This window comes from Drosophila nasuta, chromosome 3 (assembly GCF_023558535.2).
Source record: "Drosophila nasuta strain 15112-1781.00 chromosome 3, ASM2355853v1, whole genome shotgun sequence".
Classification (NCBI taxonomy): domain Eukaryota; kingdom Metazoa; phylum Arthropoda; class Insecta; order Diptera; family Drosophilidae; genus Drosophila; species Drosophila nasuta.
Window position 1 is genome coordinate 25,340,863 of NC_083457.1, and position 10,200 is coordinate 25,351,062.

Here is a 10,200-nt window from a genome sequence, read left to right on the forward strand (position 1 = left end):
TAAATAATGTTTGTGAGACAATCTATCGTTCTACCGTATATAAATATTGTATACAGTATACTAAGCTGCAAGATAGATATAATGATAATAAGCTGATGTGTTACTATCCACGTCCTTACTTGGATAAATGCGAGATTTCCATTACAGTCACGAAAAAATCAGTCAATATAATAAGAATCAATATCTCACCGTTTTCGAGGTTCACTAAATTTTGTATACAATATACTAAACTACAAAAGAGATATCATGATAATAAGCTGAGGTGTGACTATCCACGTCCTTACTTGGATAGATGGGAAATTTATATTATAGTCACGAAAAAATCAGTCAATACAATACGAATCTAGTCAATTTCATAAAATGTACACATGGGAGAAACGCACTTTTTTATTTTGGCTTCCAAAGATCCAACATAATAATTCCGGAATTCCCCTAAGTATTGCAAGCAGCCCGAAGACATGCGATAAGGCCTCAAATTTGTTCACATGGTTGTAAATTCAGTTAACATGCTGACCAGCTTGTGCGTTCGAAGTATGCTTGGTTTGTTTATAGATTATACGTACATACATGTACATACATATATAGAATTTGAAGACTCTCGCAAACATTCCATAGGTTCTCGCATGGTGTAAGAATGCGAGTTACTTGACTTTTATATAAGTGACGTCACTGAACTGAAAATAAGTCCAATCAGAAGTCACATTTTTATTTTTATCAAATCAGATGAATTATATCCAAATTGTTTTTTAATTTGAAATATAATTGTAGTGAAATTAAAACCGATGTAAAGCGACCAGTGCTATTTGTATTGATATTTTCGCAGATAAGCGTTATCTCTCTCATAGTCAGCGAGAACATGAAACCTTCTTTCTCGCCGAAACCCGAAGCAGAAAACCCCAACGCTTTGGGACTTTTAAATTAACGATTTCAAAATGTAGGAGTACACAAAAAAATGTATGCACAAAACATTATTTGTATTATTATTACAAATCCATTTGGTTATCCTTGCATCATTCTTTCCATAGAACTAGAGCCAGCCATCCATTACGGTTTCCACATTGGTAACCTATTATTCCGACAGATCTCTGTTCCGATCACTCTGCTTTGTGCCGCTGGGAATCTTTTTCACTTTCTGTCTCTCTCACTGCCGCGGCGTCTCGGTCTGTGTTGCGAGTGCGCCTTTATAGTCTTCATCGTTTGTGTTTGTGTTTCTTGACTTCAGTTTGCAGTACGCGTTCAACGAGTTGAGATTAACTAAAGCAGCGAAAGTAGTGTCCAAGGATGGCGTCGTTGGAGAATCAATTGCAAAGAAATATTGCGGAATTTATTAATATCGATGCACATCGAAAAAAAATACACTAACCATTACAATGCCTTACGAGATACTATTTATTCCACTCTTAAGTCTGAGATGCCCTTGGGAAAATGGTTGTGTGGACACAAACTTGGCGGTAAGTTAAGTGGATGGTCGGGAACATTCCCAGTAGCCTGTGTAGAAAGTGCGAGAGCTAATTATTTGCTAGCTTTTGCTTACGTGGCGTTATCAACTGCAAGATTGCAAGCCAGAGTTCAGATTGATTTAATTGAATCTCAAAGATACTTTGTGCAAGTGTCATTTTCACCTTATGCGGTTTGCTTAGATACTTTTTGTAAAGGGCATTTTTAAATTTGCAGTGCATTTAGAATACGTTGAAGTGTTTAGGTATAATTCAAGAGATCGTGACCAACCCCCTTCAAAATATTTGAATATGCATACTATGTATACATATATACATATAATATATATACACATAATTATGTGCTTTAAATTTGATAAAGTTTATGCGATACTTTAACAACAAATTTAAGATACATTTTATTTCCTACACCGGATGTTGTTAAATTGTTTTAAAATATACAATTCCTTTAATTTTGCATTGTTTTTTTTTTTTTCAATATAAATATTAGATATGAATTAAAAGATTTATTTCCTTAATTGATGACGAGGAAGCAATAAATACGTAATGAAATAAATAAGATATAATTTCTTCTATAATATCGAGGCATACAAAAAAGAACATATGGTTAATTCTCTGGTAAATGTCGCGTGCGACCACATTTACAGTTAAAGAAAAAAACATAAACTAAAAAAATTTTAAAAATAAGTAAAGGTTATTCTTATAGCTTTGGATTAGCACTATTTTTAGAGCTAAGATTGATTTTAGAAACTTGTTTTGTTTTAGGATAAAAAATATAAATTCGTTTAGTTTTTGGTTTTGCGTACGAATTTGTTAATTTTTGGAATTATCAGAACTGAAAACAAAACGGAAGAAGATTCCAAAACCATTCTTAACTCTAATTAAAGTACTTATATAGAGCTATTAAAATCACCTTTTCTTATTTTTAAAATTGTTTCAGGTTTTGTTTTTTTTTTTGTTAACTGAAAAGATGGTCGCACGCGACATCCCTCAGAGAATTACTCATATGTACCTATTAATAAAAATGTCCAATTACTTATATCAAATACGGAGTGTTTGCCAAGTTGTTTCTTTTCGTTCACCTTATTATTACTTCCTTTGTTTTATCAACTTCTGCAAAACGCGATGAATTTAGTTGACTAGGTTTAATAAATTATTCAAGATAAGAAGAGGCAATCATTAGTCAATTTTATTAGCAATAGATAATCTATTAAACATTACGATAAGATATGATCACCAGAGTAGAAAAGTAATGGTAATAGCATTATGGGAAATCTTATATTACAGGAAGCTATGGCGATAAAGTGAAAATTACAAAGCCCGATGAGTTCGATTTGGTAATCTACCTGAAATTTCCTGAAAACGATCGGATCATCGTTAAGAGAGATCCACGGAAACCGGGAAATGTTACGCTCGACATGACTGAGGTGCTAAATATCCTGCAGCGACAGGATCATCAAAAGGATTCATTTACAGCCCTAAAGAAAATAGTTACGGCCCAAAATCTATTACTGGAGGATAAGCTGCAGGATCTAATAAATGGTGCATTTACCAAAGCTCTCAATAAAATGGAAAAACGGATTATTGTGGACGGCATGACCTCGCAAATAATTTACCGACGATGCGGTCCAGCTCATACAATTTTTTTAAATTCACCCTACAAATATTCGGTTGATTTTGTGCCAGCAATAAGGCTAAGTGAACGGCAGAATGTGTTGGGTGGCGAAGAGCTCAGATTCTTCCGGAACATACCGTATTGGGACGCAATACCGAAACCTATGAAGCCATTCCAAGCGAACAACATTTCATTCCGGGCCTCCTACTATGATGCCGAAAAGGAAATGATGCACAATAAACAAAAGCTGAAGGATGTCATCAAGCTGATGAAGAAATTCCGTGATTCAAAGACAAACATGGCAAATGTTCGAAGCTATTACATTAAGACGGTGCTGCTGTGGCAGGTGAAGGTGCGTCCCGTGTCCTATTGGAGCAACAAGAGACTCTACGAGATACTGATCGATGTAAGTTAAGTTTGGGGATATCGCTCCGAACTCAATTAAAGTGTTTGCTCTCTCTTCGTGATAGATGTACGATGAGTTGGCCAGTTGCTTGGCAGTGAATCAGCGCCGTGGCAAGTTACGCTTCTTCTGGGATCCCAATCTCGATATGTTTGCTGCCTTCACACCGACCCAGCGACAGGACATGTTCAACTGTGTTATAGCTGAGCATGCGAACCTCAAGAGAGCCGCTGGCAATCTGACCAGTGACATCAATCAAATTGTGCGATCCTCCTACAGTAAGTGCAGCAATGCATCGCAGCTTGTTATGGAAATTAAAATATACTCTTGGAATTTACAGGCAATCGCGAGGAGCGTGGAGAGCCACAGCGAAGGCCTCGGAATGGACAGCCAGCTGTAGCACCAGCACCACCTTCTGCTAATAAACCACAGGCAGAACAATCGACTTGTATAATTGGCTGAGAGAGAGAAAGAGGGAGGGAGAGTAAGTTTCAAGACTTTATTAACAATAAAATAAAATGAAGAGAAGAGAAATAATTGGATAGCTTTGTTTGTATACTCGTTGTGGAACTTAATGCTATAGAAAATGTGCATGATTTGTAGATGAACATCATCATCATAATCATAACCATCGACGTCGTTAACATCATTAAGTCGCTTAGAGGCCGCCACCGGAGCGATCGACACTGATCTTCTGCTTGAGATTGGCCGCTTCGTGCTTCTGCTCCTCCAGCTCGGCCATGCGCGCAAATCGGGAATAGGCCACGTCGCCAGTCTTGATCGCCGACATCATCTAATAATTTTGATATACATACAGTTGAATTTGCAATGCTCGTAGATTACCAAATAAAATGCCATTTACCTGTAGATATTCGTCGAGCTCCACTTGGCCATTCATGTTGGTGTCAATCTCCTTGAGAATCTCGTGCAGCTGCTCGCCAGACACATCGCCATCGCCGAAGCTCTTGAGTGCCCGTCTAATGTCATTGATGGAGACATAACCCTTCTTGTCCTTGTCGATCAACTGGAAGCGTTTCACATATGTCTGAATCTCCTCCTTGGACAGCTTAATCGGTATTCTCTCCTTCGATGTGCGATTGATCGAGTGTCCCATCTCGTTGGCCAAGAAATCGGTGGCATGCTTGATTTGACGCTCCTTCTCATCCTTGGACCACTGCAACTCCTCGCCCATAATATCCACAATGACAGGCAATGCCTCCTGTGCGGCCTGCACATTGAGGAAGGCCAAGCGCAGACGACGCGCAATCATATCGACGGCAGTGCAAGCGTATTCACGCACACCATAACGAATCTCTGCATCGATGTAGGGGAACTCGGGATGGATGCGATTGCCAATGATGGGCCAACGTTTGCCAGTCAGTGTTGCCAGCTTGGAGACGGCAAAGGCGCGATCGCCATATGATTTGGCCAGATGCTGTGCCACCTCGCACTCGAGTCCGAAATCTTGCACAAGTCTGATGTACATGGTTGGTGTCCAGCCCTGACCGCCTTCAATCTTCAGATAAGATGTCACAGCCTCTGGGCGCTCAGGCTTCAGGTTGCAAGCTGTTTGGCAGATAGGAGGAATGGATTAGATCGATGAAGAATCTACATATTAACGCTTACTCACCCTTAATGGCTGCATCGATTGTGTGCTCGGCCATGGCCCTGTAGGTGGTCCACTTGCCGCCGGCAATGGTGACTAAATTCGAGGGGCTGACGTGGACAATGTGATTACGAGCCAGCGACTGTGTGTCGTCCTTGTTCGGATCGGAGACGAGCGGACGAATGCCGCTCCAGGCAGACAGCACATCGCCACGACGCACCTCAACATCGGCATTCAGATAGTTCTTGATTTCGCTCAGAATGAATTGAATCTCATCCTCGGTGGGGCGGGGACTGTGCGTAATATCGCAGGGCAGATCTGTGGTGCCGGCAATGGTTTGACGTTGCCACGGCAGGAAGAAGATGACACGACCATCTGAGGTGGACGGATCCAGCAGACCCATCTGATCGGGACTGTAGTAGCCGGGCAGCACAATATGCACACCCGAGCTGGGGCTGCAGATGCTCTTCACCGTCGGCTCGTCCATTTTGCGAATGGAGTCGGTGAATGGGCCGGTGGCATTGATGATGCACTTGGCCTTCACGGTGAACTCCTTGCCAGAAATATGATCCTTTACCTTGGCGCCGCACAGCACCTTCTTGCCGGTGCCGTCGTCCTTCTTGATGAGCTCCTTGACCTCCACATGATTGCAAACGGTGGCACCGTGTCTGGCCGCAGTCAGTGCAACGGCAAGGCACATGCGAGCATCATCCTGCTGGCCATCGTAGTAGACAATGGCACCGCACAGCTTGTCCTTCTTGAGCATGGGGAACAACTCAAGAGCATCGTTCTTCGACAACAGATACGAGCTCTTCACATTTCGATCACCTGCCACCAGATCGTAGGCCTTGATGCCCACCCAATAGTAGGGCACTTGCCACCATCTGCACAGAGGAAGAGATAACGATTAGCATTGCACATTAACATAACATAATCACAGCTAGGATTGGTTGCTATTTACGTGTAAACAGGCAGCATAATGGGCAGCGGATGCGTCAAATGGGGCGCCGACTCAAGCATTGTGGCACGCTCCTGCAGCGCCTCCTTCACCATCCTGTACTGCTCCAAGTCTAGCTGTAGCGGAGCGATAAGGAGAACAAGCATTACGACTAGCACTAAGGGATGAACTACTTCAATGACTGTCAAGCACTTACGCCTAGAATGGCCTTCTGCAGATAACGCACACCACCATGGATCAGCTTGGTGGAACGCGATGAGGTGCCGCTGGCAAAGTCATCCAGCTCCACGAGTGCCGTCTTCAGACCTGCCATAAAAGAGAGAGTAATATTTCATTACTGGTTACGTGTATAAGAGATTTGAGTAGGATCGTAGGTTGCCTATTCTTAAAACAGACTTCATCTGTTTGACAGTTGACAGTTACTAAGAAAGAACGTGGTGCAGGACTTAAAGTTGGTGTAGGCGGGCAGAAAGAAATATAGACATCAATAGTAGTGGCATATCCACTTTTAGTTGCCATGGCACTTTCGATTTCTATGCTACATACCTCTGGTAACAGAGTCCAGGGCGCAACCCGCTCCGGTGGCGCCACCGCCAATAATGAGCACATCGAATTCCTCGCCGCTCATCAGAGACTTGATTTGTTCGCTGCGCATGGGCAGAGTACGCTTGCGTTTAGGGGGTCGTTGCACGGCATTGTTGACCTACAAATAAAGGAGTACACTTTTTAGTTAATTCCGGAGGGAAGTCAAGCAAGGCATGCAACACGTACCACATGTGGAGAGTTCCAGCGATCGATGCTCCACGACGCTATCACAGAGCCAACACAGGCGCTGGCCGCCGTGACGCCGAATTTAAACATACGCGACGACATCTTCTCTTAACCCGCTCACGCTCACGCTCTTATTGCTTTGCTTTTGCTGTTGCTAATTAAAAAGACAAATTTCAAATTAAAACACAAATTTAATTGGCATATTAACGCCGCTTTAACTGTTGCTCTTTTAAAATGCCCGCGCTCTCTAGGTGTTGTTTTCTCTTTCGAACTACAAACTGAGAGAGCGTACTCTCTAAAGCTTTTTGTTGCGAACTTTTTTTTTAATGAGCGCTGCCGGCGCACGCAGCATTGGAAGTGTGTGTTTCATTCCAACGTTCGTTTGCGGGGAGTGGAACAAATAATACGTTAGGTATGCACACATTCACATATGTGTGTTAAATCGATATGGGCGCGGAGCGTTGTGTTCCATAGTAATTTGCCGTGGGAGAGGGGGGATGTAGGAACTGCGACTCAACATGAGCTTTGACTTGGGAATTGCAACTGAATTGTGGGCACACACAATTTTTAAGTTGCGTCGCTAGAACGTGCCGTCTTCATCCAGATCGTAAACGAAAACGAATTGTTTACCTTGGAGGATTCCAGGCACAAAAATGCCGACGAAAACAACGATGACAATGACGAACCCGACGACAACGCAGCGAGAAGATTTTGGGAACTGAATTGAAATTTAAAAAAAAAATTTTTTTCTATTTTGCGGGCGTAACAGCGAATGATTACATCAGAGTTTTAGTCACTTTTTTCAGTTTCTTCTTCTTCGCGGCGCTGTGGCTGCCGCGTCCGCTTAGCGTTAGGTCAAAATGAGTATTAAAGCTTACCGTAGTCGTGTTGTTGATGTTCTGATGCTGGAAGCAGTCGTTGTCGTCTCAGCTGGAATACACTTCTAACTGCTGCTGCCGCTGCTGCTGTTGCCGCTGCGTAGCTCTGATTCGCTTGATAGTCGTCGTCGGTCTGTAGGCTGACCCAGCTGTATGGCCCGACAGGTTCGTTGGCTGGGGATGCAGTTGTTGTTGTCGTCGTTGCTGTTGCATGTGCAGCTTTTTGGCTCAGAGAACTTTTGCAAATTACAGTGCTCTGCTCCTCACTCTCTCTTTCTTTACGACACAACCCCCCAAAAATAAACAGCTGTTATATGTACGTACGTACCTATCTCTCTCTCTCTCTCTCTCACTCACACTCACTCTCGCTTCCAAGCAGCTAATTGGCTATAGCACAATTCTATATAGCAAGCAATCGCCAAAATGAAATAAACTAAAAACTATTCGCAGTCGTGTGAATCGTGTAGCGTGAGTGTGTTGAATGAGTTCACCTTGTGGATGAACCGAACACAACACGGCGTCGTTTTATATTATGCTTTTTGCTTTTTGTAACTGGCCGACACAGCGAGCAGAATTCTATATTCATTTCATATCTTTGGGTACATATTTGTGCTCGATTCTACCCTGTAATGCGGCGAGTCTCTGCTTGGCATTCGCTGCGTATACTTGATTTGAACTGCGGTAGATTGCATACACTATTGCTAGGCTTCACCCAAGTAAATTTAACTTGCTTATCAACTGAATCAAGTTCTCTGTGCTTTCAATGTGAATTTGAAATCAAATTAACAAAAACAATATACAATTTCCGCGGAATCTCTTAGTCGAGCAGGAATTTCGACTCCGTCATTACTTAGTGATTATTCAATTTGAGGGTCTATCTATACACTATATGCTCAAATATCTAAGCTGATAAAAGTGGCAAATTGTGACACGATGCGTCGACATGAGAAGGAAAAATATAATAATAATAACACACTGCTCAGCAAATGTCGAATCTGTTAGCCAAAGCTTACGATAATTGCGCGCAATATAAATAAAACTCGAATTTGGAATTTGTTTTGAATAAATAAACTTATATGTTACTTCAGCAGAAGTACTCAAATATTTCTATAGAATTGAAATACATGGAATCTTATATTATTTCTCTGACCATCAGTTTCTATGCAAGCAAGTTGGGAACAGATAAGACTTTGAAATGGATTAGCATAATTTCCAAAATGCTCCACTTGTATGCTGATTAGTGTATTCTTCAACGGTTCCTAAAGATAAGCGCAATTTCGTCAAGTGCTTAACGCATTTCACTTCATTTATGAATGAATCATTTAGTAGAGAGACTCTAACAAATTGAATAACCCCTTAAAAAAAAAGAAGCAAAAAACGTGTCCCAAGTCCAGTGTTAATTGTCAGCTGACGTCGGAATACCGTGTGCAAGGGGAAGTGAAGATGCCGTGGATGTCATTTGCCCCGTAGACAGAGACTAGACGATGATCATGATGATGGTGTATGACGTCATTGCGCTGGTGGGTTAGGTCAGTGCCCAGTACTTTGTAGACTAGTCAGTCGAGTAAAAAAAAACAGAAAGACTGAAATATTCCATTGCTATTTTTATAATTGGACCCAGACCCAGATACAGATACAAAGCCAAGCAGACCTACAAATAACCTTCGCGACGCGACTTCCTCTATTTTCGTTTTACCAAAACTAAAACAATATAAAAACTCACATTGTATCGTATCGTATACGATCATTGTATCATATCACAATGATATCGTATCTATAGAATTGTTCAGGTAAATATATATTTTAAAGAATTTTGCATCGCACGCATCTGTTGCGTGCTTGACACCCACGCGGAAGCTTAAAGCTCGCGCACACATACACAAACACACATGGACAAGGCAACGGGATAGACATCGACGTGACGCGACGCGACGCAGACTGATAAAGCTTGCCAAGATACGGTATAGAACTATATAGTATGTATGTAGTTGTAGCGGCAAACGATTTGGGCGCACGTGAACCTTATCAATGGCATTCTACCCGTAGAGGGGCAAATGGAAATACACAAATATGAGTGTTTGACTTTGAATTTTACTTTGTACGCTATTCGGATTAGCGAATCACCTTCTCTAGGGCAAGGCGCGTACGCAATTCACAGTCTCTGTTGATATCAGATACAATTTGTGACCAGCCATAAATTGTATGTTTCACCCCTAACTGTTTATTCATTGCCGAACTGATCGTCTCTTTAAATAACTACATAGATCTCAGTGATTATACGAGTTAGACACACAAAATTTGATGGTAATGTTCCAAGTAGAAATTATGTATCACTGTTCCTAAAAAATAGGTCAATTCTATCATGAAATTTTAGCAAAGTAAAAATAATAAATTTAACTACGCTTAAATAACAATGTAATATTGCCAAGAAGTGGTTTTCACAGCATTTATTACATACTACCACTAATGAATAAGGTACAAAGGTGGGTTAATATCGGACACTCAAGTTGAA

General features: G+C 41.5%; 2 protein-coding genes across 4 annotated transcripts; one reads left to right on the top strand and one right to left on the bottom strand.

Moving 5' to 3' along the window:
• Window positions 1-1,217: 1,217 nt before the first annotated feature.
• Window positions 1,218-3,967, top strand: LOC132794493 (cyclic GMP-AMP synthase-like receptor 1). Its single transcript, XM_060804970.1, is given in 5 exon segments — window positions 1,218-1,347; window positions 1,349-1,451; window positions 2,745-3,478; window positions 3,543-3,753; window positions 3,816-3,967. Coding segments are annotated over 5 exon segments (1,236 nt in total). The 5' UTR covers window positions 1,218-1,281; the 3' UTR covers window positions 3,938-3,967.
• On the bottom strand, window positions 3,961-7,872 carry LOC132794492 (glycerol-3-phosphate dehydrogenase, mitochondrial). Of its 3 annotated transcripts, none has more exons than XM_060804969.1 (8): window positions 7,689-7,872; window positions 6,811-6,958; window positions 6,586-6,742; window positions 6,236-6,345; window positions 6,043-6,155; window positions 5,106-5,965; window positions 4,338-5,041; window positions 3,961-4,268 (listed from the first exon to the last, which is right to left on the bottom strand). In XM_060804969.1, exons 2-8 carry the CDS (start codon window positions 6,910-6,912, stop codon window positions 4,134-4,136), a joined length of 2,181 nt encoding a protein of 726 aa, XP_060660952.1. In that variant the 5' UTR covers window positions 6,913-6,958; window positions 7,689-7,872; the 3' UTR covers window positions 3,961-4,133. The 3 variants fall into 3 exon arrangements, with proteins under 3 accessions (XP_060660952.1, XP_060660950.1, XP_060660951.1); XM_060804967.1 differs by having other exon boundaries at window positions 6,811-6,964; window positions 7,689-7,870; XM_060804968.1 differs by lacking the exon at window positions 7,689-7,872 and adding an exon at window positions 7,441-7,528 and having other exon boundaries at window positions 6,811-6,964.
• Between the last annotated feature and the right edge of the window lie 2,328 nt (window positions 7,873-10,200).